The sequence below is a fragment of the Rhinatrema bivittatum genome, chromosome 14, assembly GCF_901001135.1.
Source record: "Rhinatrema bivittatum chromosome 14, aRhiBiv1.1, whole genome shotgun sequence".
In the NCBI taxonomy this organism is placed as follows: Eukaryota; Metazoa; Chordata; class Amphibia; order Gymnophiona; family Rhinatrematidae; genus Rhinatrema; species Rhinatrema bivittatum.
The window spans coordinates 6,419,130-6,432,695 of NC_042628.1; the positions used below are offsets into that span (position 1 = coordinate 6,419,130).

General features: G+C 48.6%; 2 protein-coding genes across 5 annotated transcripts in view; one reads left to right on the forward strand and one right to left on the reverse strand.

Annotated features, from left to right (window-relative positions):
- FLII (FLII actin remodeling protein) overlaps positions 1-4,090 on the forward strand; it is a 36,671-nt gene extending 32,581 nt beyond the window's left edge. Inside the window, exons 25-30 of the mRNA XM_029576169.1 lie at positions 1,246-1,306; positions 1,539-1,667; positions 1,877-1,983; positions 2,256-2,361; positions 2,810-2,875; positions 3,772-4,090. Of these exons, the coding sequence (XP_029432029.1) occupies positions 1,246-1,306; positions 1,539-1,667; positions 1,877-1,983; positions 2,256-2,361; positions 2,810-2,875; positions 3,772-3,906 (604 nt within the window). The 3' untranslated portion in view covers positions 3,907-4,090. The remainder of the gene's footprint in view (positions 1-1,245; positions 1,307-1,538; positions 1,668-1,876; positions 1,984-2,255; positions 2,362-2,809; positions 2,876-3,771) is intronic.
- A 6,031-nt stretch (positions 4,091-10,121) lies between these two features.
- Positions 10,122-13,566, reverse strand: part of LLGL1 (LLGL scribble cell polarity complex component 1) — a 64,966-nt gene continuing 61,521 nt past the window's right edge. For all 4 annotated transcript variants that reach the window (XM_029576192.1, XM_029576190.1, XM_029576189.1 and 1 more), the window contains exons 21-23: positions 13,192-13,315; positions 12,830-12,909; positions 10,122-11,635 (exon numbers count right to left, since the gene is read on the reverse strand). In XM_029576192.1, coding sequence (XP_029432052.1) covers positions 12,831-12,909; positions 13,192-13,315 — 203 coding nt within the window. In that variant the 3' untranslated portion in view covers positions 10,122-11,635; position 12,830. The remainder of the gene's footprint in view (positions 11,636-12,829; positions 12,910-13,191; positions 13,316-13,566) is intronic.

The following is a 13,566-nucleotide window of genomic DNA, read 5'->3' on the forward strand; positions in this document are numbered from 1 at the left end:
CGCCGTGCCACTCCCACTCCAAGAGACTGGCAGTGGAAACCACGCTAGCAAGACTACTCAGCCCGAAGGCAATAGCCCCAGTGCCCACGCTTCAGCAAAATACTGGCCATTATTCCATCTATTTTATCATCCCCAAGAAAGAAGGAACATTCCGACCTATCCTGGACCTCAAGGCCGTCAACAGTTACCTGAAGGTTCCACACTTCCGCATGGAAACCCTATGCTCCGTTATAATGGCGGTACAACCGGGAGAATGCTTAGCCTCCCTAGACCTATCCAAAGCCTACCTTCACATCCCGGTCCATCAGAACCACCAGTGCGTCCTGTGATTTGTGATACTGGGTCATCATTATCAATTTCAAGCACTACCTTTCGGATTAGCTACTGCCCCCAGGACCTTCACCAAAATCATGGTGGTGGTGGTAGTGGCAGCAGCACTGAGGAAAGGAGGAGTCCGGGTGCATCCTTATCTGGACAACTGGCTGATCAGGGCAAAGTCTCCAGAGAAAAGTCGCCATGCAACCACCAGAGTCCAAAATCTATTACAAGAACTCAGGTGGGTCGTGAACACAACCAAGAGTTGTCTACATCCCTCCCAGTCATTAGAATACCTGGGAGTCTGGTTCGATACCTTCCTCCTCCATGAAGAAGGAAGCTAATGGATCAATTACAAAAGCTGTTGACCTTGACCCGCCCCAAGGTATGGGACTACCTTCAAGTCCTCAGCCTCATGACATCAGCTCTGGAAGTTCTTCCGTGGGCAAGGGCCCATATGCGACCGCTACAACGTTCCCTACTATCATGATGGAATCCAGTGTCCCAGAACTACTCAATTCGCCTCCAGCTACCAACAGAGGTTTGGGAGCAGCTTCACTGGTGGCTACAGGAAGAACACCTAAGCAGAGGTGTAAACCTAACCGCCCTGAAGTTCAGTGGGTATGGTTGGTTGAGTACAGTTACTGTTATCCATTTTTAATCATATTTTAAAGTCTCTTCACTAGTATGTCCACAGTGGCTTTTGAAGAGAATACTGAATGGCCGGGGTGTATGCAGGGTGACGTCAGCTTTGAAATCTGACTCTGTCTCCCTCTGCTGGCAGCGCAGCACATAACCCATTGGTCCTGAGTCCATCTGGCTACACTAAGGAAAACAAAATTATCAGGCAAGTAATTTCTCCATTTTACAGGGCTTAGGGGAATGCACTGCTTGAGTTTGGGATTTCGCTAATCTTTCTCTCCTTCTCAGGTGTATCCAGGTTGCCACAGATGCTTCGAACCTGAATTCTGAATTTTGCTACATTTTAAAGGTGAGACTTTGAATCTGGTGCTTGCTGAAAGTTGAATGCAGAATAACCTTCAGCATTTGTTCTGGGTTCAGACCAAGGGCTATAACTTGGGGTGCTAATCTCACTGAGATGTACACTGGGGGACTACCTGAGAGGCTTATCGCCTGCATACGCCCAGGACTACCTTGGCGGCTTGCGCTGGAACAGCTGTAGGCATTGCTCTCTGATGATCCATGTTTCTGTTGTGTTCCAGGTGCCTTTTGAAAGCACAGATAATCAGGGAATCGTCTATACCTGGGTGGGTCGTGCCGCTGACCCCGATGAGGCAAAGCTTGCAGAAGACATCACCAATCACATGTTTGATGACACTTACAGTAAACAGGTGAGGCCCTGCCCAGACTATTCAGGTTTCATGAGGCCCTGTCACCTGAAGAGCCCATAGATATCCATCCTCTGTCCCTCAAAGCAGCATCTCCACAGCCTAGTGGATGTTCCACAGAGCAGGCCCACAGTGACTCTATGGATGTCAATTATGTGCCCCAACTATCACCGCTTCCTGACGTCTTTTTATCCTCATCTGGGGTTTTTTAGGTCATTAACGAGGGAGAGGAGCCGGAGAACTTCTTCTGGGTAGGTATCGGAGGGCAGAAGGCCTACGATGAAGATGCAGATTACATGAAGTATTCCAGGCTGTTCAGGTAACAATCACCTTTGCTTGGCAAAGTGGGCCCAGTGATTGCACAGATAGGCAGCTGTAGCCACAGGGAAAATCAACCCATCACCAAAATGCATACTCCATTCACTTCTCCCATTTCCAAATCCTGGGGGTGCATGGACAACCCAAAGCTCTGTGCCTCCCATGTGTTCCCCACAGCAGCCTTTATCACACACAGAATGGGTAGAAGTCAGGGGGTGTGTGCAGGAGGAAAACCACAGCGGTGCTGATGCTCTGTGTGCCCACATGATGCAGGTGCTCCAATGAGAAGGGTTATTTCTCCGTATCGGAAAAGTGCTCCGATTTCTGTCAGGATGACCTGGCCGATGATGACATCATGCTTCTGGACAATGGCAAAGAGGTGAGTCCCTGAACACCACCTGTGGCTAAATGATTACAGCCTCTTTCCCTCTGTTCCCTTCTCTCTCCACCTCTGTGATTGTGCTCCCCGCCCCCCTTCACCTCTATATCTATTGCGCCTCCCCTCAGGATCATTGGAATCCCCTCTGGTTACCACTCACATGCCTGGATCCCTGGGGTTCCCTCTACTCCTTCCACCACTGTATCTCTTGGACTTGCTACCTCAACTCCTCATTTGTAGTAACCTAGCAAGAGTATTGTACCTGCTCCTGGTGTTACATGGAGCCAGACCTAATCCTTGTTTCTCATAAACGCTCCAAGTTCTGCGCCCAGCCTGAGGTTTATCCTCCAGCGTCCCTTGCTGACATGCATGCTCTTGGCCTCAAGGCTGTGTGCACTGTCTGGAGTACACTTTGCTGGTTTTGTGACTGTATTTCTGCATGCTTCAGGTCTACATGTGGGTTGGAACGCAGACTAGTCAAGTGGAAATTAAGCTGAGCCTAAAGGCCTGCCAGGTAAGAACTGCTTTTCCAAGAATGCATGCATTTAGTGAACATACAATGTACACCATCCTTATCCCACACAATATACACCATCTGTATCACATGCAGTGAGCATGCTGTGTGCACTGTCCTTAGCGCAGTGAACACCATCCTTATCATGCCCAGTGAGCACACAGTGTACACCATCTGTGTCACATGCAGTGAGTATGCTGCGTGCACTGTCCTTAGCGCAGTGTGTACACCATCCTTATCATGCCCAGTGAGCACACAGTGTACACCATCTGTGTCACATGCAGTGAGTATGCTGCGTGCACTGTCCTCAGTGCAGTGTGCACACAGTGTACACCATGCTTATCAGGTGCAGCAAGCACAGTGCCTGCTGTAGCTCTAGCCCCAGTTGCAGACTGGATGCTGCACGCATCGCAGTAGGTCTTGGGATCAGCTGTCTGTTCTCCATGTACATGCTGCCTTCTGATGGTTTGAATCTGGCTTAGAAATAGCATTAGTGTATCCGTCTCCGTTTTACCCTTCGGAAGATCAGTGTGAGTGCTAGAAGTGGCTGCACTTAGCTGGTAACTAGCAGCAGCTGTTCTGTGCTCTGCAGGTGGGAGTCACAAAGGGGGGGGCTTGCACCACACCCTGTCAGCTTCCAGAAAGCAGTCGAGTGAGAGGCCTGTAAAATGCATTTATCTGCACCTCCCTGCATGTAACAGACTAGTACAACACAAACGTTAGGTAACTGCCTGCTCAAATCTAAAACAGTGTCTCCTCCCACCCCCGAGGTAGCAGGATAACTCACAGTTCGATGCAATGCAGGTTAACGTCAGGGCCCCAGGGTCCCTGTGCATGCTGACGATTGTTATTTAAAGTGAGATCTTGCCATCACCATTCCTCTGCCTCTTGCCCAGGTCTACATGCAGCACATGCGCTCAAAGGAGGCCGAGCACCCCCGCAAGCTGCGGCTCGTGCGGAAAGGAAACGAACCGCACCCCTTCACCCGCTGTTTCCATGCTTGGGGCGCCTTCCGTAAGCCCCCCACCTAAAGCCCAGCACCGCCTGCAGGAAACGGAGGGGGGGAGCCAAGAGCAGCCGGGACACTATTTATACTGCACCTAGCACGGCTATTCTTTATTTCTACAACAATTCAGAAAGCCTACAATTATTTCTGCTTCGGTTTTTCACATTGTAAGGGGGGTTTGTTTATTAAAAGAAAAAGGGTATTCTTTTTTTTGGTTTGTTTTTTTTTTGCTGTTATGCCAGTGAGGGAGCAGGGGCTATCAACCTGAATAAAGCCTGTGTGAGCCAGTTCTAATGGTGCCTCGTATTTGCACGAAAATACAGACAGTCCTACCCTCTCACAAGCTGGAAGGGGCCCCTACTACAGTACCAGCACCTGGATGAAAGTGGCTGTTCACCTAGGCCATTCCACGGTTGCAATGGTGGTGGTTTTTGGGTTTTGTTTTGTTTTTTTGCTTGTCGGTGCATTTTATATAAGTCTTCAGGTGGTCACAGGGTAATGTTATTAACTAGGTAAGACTTAAAAACCAGACATTGCACCTCCAGGTCTTTGTTACAATTGTTGCCTTGCCACAGGTTCAGGTGTGAGGAGCCTGGCTGTACAGGTAGCAACCACCAGACAGAGGCTGGGCCCTGCTCTTCAGCAGTGCATGGGCGGTGACTGCTGCTTCAGCAATGCAAACTCTATGCAGCACCTTCAGTGGCAGTCTTCAGGCCTGCGTGTTTGGGTCAGCAAACTCCCTCAGTCTCTCCAGCAGGCCCAACCCTAGGAGTAGGCCCAAGGCAAATGTGTGGAGGTAAACAGGAACCAAAGGCGCTGTGCTGCTTTAGGCTTTGCCTTTTCAAGGATGGACATCTGTATTGTACGTGAGGGGGAAGGGGGGTCTCCTCTGTCTGCTTCAGAAAGTTGCTTGGCCCTTAACTGTAATATTGTTTTACTATTCTATCCAAGCACTGCAGATGGAAGAGGTTTTATGGTCTAGCTAAATAAAAGGTAGCCTCTTGCCTACCATGGTGAAGGAATGACCCCATTACTTGTTTCCAGAGGAACTCATTTGGGTGTAGCAGTCTGCCTTTGACCCACGATAATTACTGAAGCATTTTGTCTGTGTTTCCTCTCAGAATTCCTAAGCAGAGAGGTGCAGGAGAACCAGAGGTTAGAGTAGTACATTTGATAAATGCAAGGGCAGGCTGCCATACATCCTTCTTTGGTGCCACAGGCCATGTGCTTGCAGAGACGGTGACAATGCACCAATAAACCGCTGCCTTCATCCCCCCACACCTCTTCTTCCTAGCCGGAGGGGAACGTGTGGGGTAGCTCAGCCCCTGAGCCAGGATCCACACCCCAGAAGTTTATGCTAGGTGAAGGTCCCAGACTGAGGAAGTCTGCCGCCACCTTACTGGCAGAAGGGGTGGTCTCCCTCCACACCCAGGGGCCTGCAGGTAGGATTGCCCATGGTCCTTAATTTTTCCTGGGAAAAAAAAAAAAAAGAGGAAGAGCTCAAATGTTCCAAAATATCCTAATTTTAGTGCTCCAGCCGCAGCATAGCAACCATTCCTCACCTACTGCTATAGGATATAGTGGAATGTCATGTAATGTTCAAGACCTGCCGGTGCTATTTTTTAATCACACATCTTTAAAAAGAGGAGAGAGTAGCTGCAGCCTGCCCTGTTTCAGCTAAGAAGGGTATTTGATGTTTACTTGTGCACAACTTCTGTGCCCCAGTCAGATCTCTGTTTCAAACCTGCTGCTCTGCCACCGGGGGATGGTCAGGATTCAGAGTATTTATTTATTTATTTATTTTAAGTTTTTCTATACCGGCATTCGCGATAAATATCGCATCATGTCGGTTTACAATTAACAAGTAGATAGGGAACAAAAAGGCAATAAATAACATTGATCTAAGTAATAATAATAAAATAATAGTAATGGTAGTAAACATTAAACAAGAGAAGGCTAAGGAATGCAGTTACAATAAAACAAGGGAGTCATATAACTTGGATCAGAGAAAAGAAGCAGGGGTTTAAATATAGATAACAATATGCCAGTCAATGTGCTTATAGCGTTGAAGAATTGCCCTTATGAGGTAGGGATATTAATTACTATGATTAAGGCAAAGTCTGAGCGAATAGGTAATAATGGAATAGGTTCAGTTTAGTTCAGGAAAGGCTTTCATGAATAGCCACGTTTTAAGTCTTTTCCTAAATGTAGGAAGGTTGAGCACGAGTAGGCAAGAGCTGAGGCTCCACAGAAAGTGGGTGGTGGTGGATGCATACAATGCCAGCGCCTGTTGGGGATGGAGGCATGCAATCCATTTTAAAGAAAGCACGGGCCAATGACCAAGGATCATTAATTGGAAAGAAGGCAGGTGAGGTCGAGGGCTGCCCCTCTAACTTGTTTAACTTCTGAAGGTAAGGGCATAGCTACTACCATCTTGGTCTTACTATCTGTGCTGAGAGGGGAAAGAGGTTGGAGCAAAGGAGAACTCCTGCCCTGAGTTGGAGAGTTGCAAATCATTTTTCCTGTCTCTCTCTTTAAGAAGTGCCCTCAGTTATGAGGGGAAGTGAGGAAAAGCTTAGATGAAGGCACAGTTTCATTGCATCAGGGATGTCTCTGCTACAATTGAGGCCTAAAGGGATTATAGAATAATTCTGGCAGGGTTGCAAAAATAGTGAGTGGCATTCCCTAGAGCTGAACCAGGTGCTGTACTCTACTGGACTGAAGAGCGCAGGCATGCAGGTGAAGATGACGACCAAGTCTGGTACCACATGGGCCTTACATATACATGGCAAAACAAGAAAGGGTTTTCAAAACTGCCCCAAGGCCAGAGCTCCCTTCATGGCAGTGGTTTTGACATAACCAAACACTACTGAAGCAATTCTAGGAGGGTAGGTGATGGTCTTAATCTAGATGATTTTTGAAAAGTAGAGCACTTTAAAGATTTCTCTGAGCTATAGCCAAGTGTTTGAGAGACTTGTTTCTTGTCCAGACTAAACTAGATTCCTTGCATATAGGAAATAAGCAACCACAGATTTCCTACCATGGAGCCAGATAGACTCAGGACAAAAGGAGTTGTGCTCCCCTGCCCACAGATGGAGACACTCAGATTTCAAAGCTGATGTCACCCTAGAGCCACCCCTGTTGTAAAGTCAGTGCTTCAGTATTGCTCCATCTCCAGTCAATAGAGGATGTGCTTTCTCTATGAGGATTGCTGTACCTTTTGGAAGAAATTCTACTTTTGAATTTATTTAAAAAAAAAAAAAAAAAAAAAAAAAAGATTAAGCCACCCCCCCCCCTTCTCCTGCAGTGATACCTAAAGGTCCCTCCCCCCATTGAGAATTCCTGAGGTGACTTCCAAGATGCCTCACAGGTGTGACTTGGTCTAGTAACCAGTTCCCAGCAGGCTTTGCTTCTTAAGCAGCTCAATAAGACAGGGTGTGTAGGAAGCCAAGCACAGCAGTGATAGCCAAAGCCCACACTGCCTGCAGCCAGAGATTGTCCGTGCATTCAGCTGGTAAGCTCTTAAGGCCCAGTAAATGAACCACCCTCCCATCATCTACCTCTAGAACCAGAAACTCATCCAGATCAGGGTCATTGTTGGTGCCATCTATTCTGCCCAGGCCATCATGTCTGCCAACTTTGTACCTCCTTGATGATTTATGTAAGCCATGGTGGTTGCATTGTCGGATAGGATCCTTACCAAACAATGCTGGACTAGCAGGAGAAAAATCAGTGCAGTGCCAGACGCACCACCCTTATCCATAAATCTGCTGGAGACATGTGGACTCCTGAGCTGTCCCTTGACCTTGTGCTGATCTTGACTGACAGACTGCCCCCAACCAGAAAGGCTGGCATCTGTTGTCACCATCATCCACTGGGATTATCTAGGTCCATTCCCTGAAGCAAGTGATTGGGGACCAGCCACCATTCTAGACTCGTCCTGGCTGGCTCCAGGGGGGGACGAGGGCAAGTGGAACTCTTCGGACTTGGGATCCCAACAGGAAAGCAGTGCCCTCTGCAAATGCCCAGGGAACCAACTCCAGAGTAGACACCATAGAACCAAGAACTTGGGCAAAGGAAGGGCCAACAGCCATCAAACCTGAGACATTAGTTTGCCCATCCTCTCCTGAGGCAGAAAAACCTTGCCTACAGATGTGTCAAAACCATGCTCCCAAAAATTCCAACACCTGGGATGGTATCAGTTGGCTCTTGGTGTAATTGACAACCCATCCGAGTGAATGTAGGCTGTGCAAAACAGAGTGAACCACCACCATGCAGAGATCCTACAATTTTGCCCGAATAAGCCAGTCATCCAGATAGGGATGAACTAAGATCCCCTCTCGCCAAAGACCCACTGCCACTACCACCATCACCTTGGTGAAGACACGGGAAGTCTTTGCCAAACTGAACAGCAATGTGCAAAACTGGTAATGCTTGCCCAAGACCATGAACCACAGAAACCTTTGATTATGCTCACAGATTACTATGTGAAGGTAAGCCTCTGTCAGATCCAAAGAAGCCAAAAATTCGCCTTTGTGGACAGCCGCAATGACGGACCTCAATGTCTCCATCCGAAAATGAGTTGTGTAGCACTGTTGACCTTTTTTTAAATCCAGTATCAGCCAGAAGGAGCCCTCCTTCTTGGGGACTCTGAAGTAAATGGAATATTGGCTGGTCCAATGCTCGTCCAGTGGCACAGAGCCACCCACTCCCAGAGCCCTTAACAGAGACAGGGTTTGAAGAATAACCTTTTGCTTCACCTGAGACCTGCAAGGAGACACCAGGAATAGATCCCGAAGCAGGCGAGCAAAATCCAAAGTGTAACCATGTTCTATGATATCTAGAACCCAGTGGTCCGATGTAACCTTAACCCATTCCTTGCGAAACAGGGAGAGCTGCCCCCGATCTCCAGAACGGAGGAATGGGTTGGTGCACCTTCATTGGGAAGCCTTATTGGAGGAGAAACTTTGAGGTTACGTGGCACTGAGGCCACCTACCACGAAAGGAATGAGCCCAAGCCTGAGACCTTGTTGATGATTGCTGAGGAGCAAAGGACGAGCCCCTATCTGTATGGAAATGGCACCGACTCCAGGACTCACTGAAAGGGCGAGATGGCCTGGGCTTATCTTCAGAGATCTTGTAAACCTTGTTGTCCCCTAAGGACTTAAGTTGCTCCAGCTCGTCTCCAAACAGCTTTCCCTTGAACGGAAGACAGTCCAGCTGAGGCATCAGCTGACCAACTACGGAGCCACAGAAGTCTTCTCGCTGAAACTGCAGAAGACAGTGTGCGCCATAGGTATGGAGATCGTATAAAGCATCTGCTGTATAAGCAACTGCCGATTCCATGCAGTCCACCTGTTCTGCCTCCGCCAGAGGAAGCTCCTGAGTTGTAAGCAATTGCTGAACCCATCTAAAGGGTAGCTCTCTGCATGAGACAACTACAGACGGCTGCCCTCACTCCAGTGCAGATACCTCAAATATCCGCTTGAGAACTTCCAGCTTCCTATCCTGGAGATCCTTGAGAGCGGCCCCTCCCGGTCACCGGAATCATTGTGCGCTTGTCGATGGCCGACACAGCAGCATCCACCTTAGGAATCTTAAAGATCCAAGGACTCATCCGGTAGCGGGTAAAGTTTTTCCATGGCCCTAACAACCCATAAAGTGGCTTTTTACTTACTACAAGTTGATATAGTCAAAGGCACTAAGGTTATAAGAAACTTTAGACTTAAGTAATCAAATCAAGAATATTGCAAAGAATCAGGACCACAGGTTATACCATCCTTCACCTGCTGGAGTCAGAGAAATACTGGAGGATTGTAGGTGGCACACTGAATTATCAGGGGGTGCTTTTCAGCTTTTCTCTGACTCCATCTGCTGGAAGGGAGGCATAACCAGCGGTCTGGACTGATCCTGGTATGTACAGGGAACAGAGGATGCTTTGGACTCTGGGGTGTGTTTTGGGAAAACTGTTTCTGAAAATAGCCATTCAGATGGGCAGATGAAAAGGATACAAGTAACAGAGGCATGGGAGAGGGAGAGAATCCTGAATGCACAGCTGCCTGCCTAATAATCGTATTGTTGCAACTTTTGTCTTATGCTCCATAAAGCAATGCAACAAAGGTAGATGCAGACAGCAAACCTTAACATTCGTAATGAGACACTGTTTATGCTGGAATGTACAGACCCTGTCAGAAAGGAGGCCTGCAGGACACTGTCTGCAAATTAAATTTTAAAAAGCTAGTCATACAAGATAATGCTTTATTCCTCCATATTAAAAAAACAGTATTTAACAAAGCTAGTTCATCTTTAAAAAAAGCCAATCCACAACATGAAACAAGATGCATTCTAGCAGGACAGGAGAAAGCCAGGTAGGAAGGAAAAAGGTTCAGGATGCAGAAAGTCATCCCTGAACTCGTTTGTCTTTTTCCTGTTCGGGATGCAGAACAGCCTGCCTCTTTCTAACCAGCCCTTCCACTTGTGGCCTCCAATGTTCTCTGGACCCCCACACTACCCGTGGGCCTAGAGAGAGAGACCATCCCTGTGTGCCCAGGCATTCTGGGAGGTGGGCTCTGCCCCTCACTCAGCAGCTCTAAAACCAGCCCCCTGCTCTAGGATCACAGCTGTAAAAAACACCCTTTTCTGTGGTCCCCTGACAGACATGGCAGGAGGTGTAAGGAGCAACTGGATGTGATCCCCGAGTCATGGTTCCAACCCTTCTGATGCCATAAACGTTTGGCTAAATATTCAGATCAATGTGGTACAAAACAAAAACCCCACATTAAATTCATTTTAGGTGCTTCCTGCATAAAAGGCCAAAAGACAGTTAAGAGTCCCTTGCTGGGGCTACACAGTTCTGTACATCCTCTCCCTGCCAGATGTGCTCACAGAATCACACGTGGGGTGCATGAGGGGAGAAGTCGTCCGGACCTGTGGTGGCAGAGTGATCTGCTCCCCGTACAAGATCAAACCCTCATGCCCCTGGAAAAGTGCAAGTGTCTGGCAGTCATTGTGCCTCTTACAGCAGGGTCTGCTGCCCACAGGGAAAGTCGGAGCAAAACTACAAGATCCCACCCCACCTGCCAGCTGTAAGGAGCCTCCATTTGTTGTTATAAACTGCAGGTCCCAGGACTCCATCCCCTAAGCCCCCTTTAACTACAGGTAAGGGCCCTGGAAGTGAGCCCCCAGCAGGAGGAGCAGACTGCCCAGGAAGGGCATGCGGCATCGATTCCGATCAAGGAAACCGTACAACGCGCCCAGACAGGTGCAGAACACTGTAAACATTCCTCGTCAACCACCAGAAGTAAACTTCAGATTTGTTTAAGAGATGCCGGCTTACTAGTCCAGAGTCCGTGTGCAGGAGAGGGAATGGGGGTGAAGCGCTCCCAGCACTTAAGCGAAGTCTCCACGGGAGGAGGGGCAGGCCACGCAGCACGAGCGCTGGTTCCGTAGGCGCGGGCAACGCGGTTTCCGAGAGGGGGGACGTTAGTGTTGTGCAACAGGCTCGTCTTGTTCCATGGGAGCAGGCAGAACGCAGCATTGCAGGTATCGGGTACAGCTACGAAGATCAGGACCTCTCTTCAAACTCGAGACGTGCTGCCTTCTATCAGTCCCCAATGTTAAAATGGATTGGCAAAGAGTCTACAGTTAAAGAGTCTGGTTTGGGACTTTCCTCGCCCAAGTGTCCAGCAGGTCCCTCTCAATCTATGAACTCCAATGACTTGGGGTGCTCCAGGGATCCTCTTCGTTAGGAGTCCCTGCAGAAAATAAATAAAAAAAGAGAGCAAAACGTTGAGGTGCAGGCCTACAGAGCTTCTGGCTCCCCAACTCTCTCCAAGAGCTGCTAGGGATACCAAAGTGTTATCTGAATGAAGCCTCACAAATCTATGGCCAGGAAGAGCTTTGGGTTCTTGCATTGAATTCTATGGGTGGTACCAGGATCCAGGAGGCCAGCATGCCCAGAACACCCTTAGGAAAACCAAATACTGCACCAGAGCGCCTCCAAGTGGGGACTTCTATAGATGTGCCAGGAAGTTAATGCATTATCATGCAATGACTGAAAAGGAAAGCAGCAGGAGAACCTGTGAAGTCTCAGTGGACTGTCCGATGTTCTGCTTAGACAAAGCAGAGACCCTTCTGATTAGCAATGCCTACACCCCCACCTGGGCAGCCCTCTACAAAGTCTCTCCTAGGTTTAAGTCATCAGTAAATACAGGCTGGGCCCCTCATCCTCCAATCTTTACGGCAGCACTGTGCTAGCTTGCCTCTGGCAGTAATTACCCAGCAGGGCTATAGCACCCTCTCTTGTCACAGGACTGGGATTATTGCATTAGGTTAAGAGATCAGAGCTGCACTTGCTTCCCCAGCTCCTATTATAAATCTTAACCCAGGCAGGCGACAGCAGCTGCCTTCAGGCCATGGGCAGAACTCACGCCAAGCTCAAAGTATTGTCAGTACCTAGGGCTGCCACCAGGTGGCAGAAGAGCTTTGGAGACATCAGTTGGGGGTGGATTTGTAATGTGTTGCATATTTCAGATCTCTTAATGCAATAAACCCAGAGCTACTGCTGCCCAGCCCTTTCAAGCTCCAAGCCAGAGGTGGGAAAATGAAAGATTTACTTATTTATAATTGCACTATGAATGCACAGCAGCTACCGCTCACACCTTGCAAACTTGTGGGAATTCAACTCTTGAGTTACTGAGGCAGAGATGGGTACAGCACTTCACACGTAATGTTCAGGGAGTCTCCTGCTCGTATCTTTTGCTGGCTGTGGGGGTTGTGATAATTCCCCCCATATCAATTCCATCAGCTAGCCCAATACTGCAAGGAGATGACTTATCCCTCAGCAATTCCAAACAGAAGTTACAGCTGGAGCTCCAGTTAAAGTATTACCTTGAACCAGCAACACCTCCAGCAAGGGGCCAGGCTGCTAATGAGTAAATAGCCTTTACCTCATTTAATCAGAATCCCTGGCGAGAGTGCTTCAGCCTCCGAGATGTTCCTCAGGTTCCTTTCGGCTTCCTCGGAAGATCTGTGCAGGTATGATTAGAGACCATCAGAGAGCACCAAGGACTGGCAGGAGAATCTCCGCCAAAAGCCAGCAACATGCACAAGGGATGCGGCTATCAGGACTGATGACTTCCGTCACAGACAGCTCTGGCTCAATCCCTTCCTCTAGTGACTGCACTAATTCAGGTCACTTAAACCTCCATGCACACAGTAGTGGATAGGACGTGGATAGGACGTGGGGGACCAGGGTCCCTTCCCCAGGGCTACACACAGCCACGTGCTCAGTCAAGCTAGATCTACTCACGACAGGAAATCCCGAACTTCCTCAACAGTGATGTCCCCAGTGGAATCCAGGACTGTTTCTATGCTGTTATTTGGCGAATCCAGAGATGCTGGGGACAGGGCTTCCAGTCCCTCCAAGGGAGACCCTGAAAAATGGAGCACAAGCAGCAGCAGCGTTAGAGGGGGCAGCCCACGAGGAGGCCACAGAACAGCGCTCTCTGGTGCAAGAAATGGATGCTAAAATTAAATTCAGTACACAATTTCAGGAAATGCCATGAAATGCAAAATGAATGTGCTGTCTCCCCAAAAACAGACCGGGTTGCCAGGTTTCAGATACCAGGAATTCTGTACTTTAAGACATGAAGCATGGTCTAGAATACGCTAAGACGGGCTACAG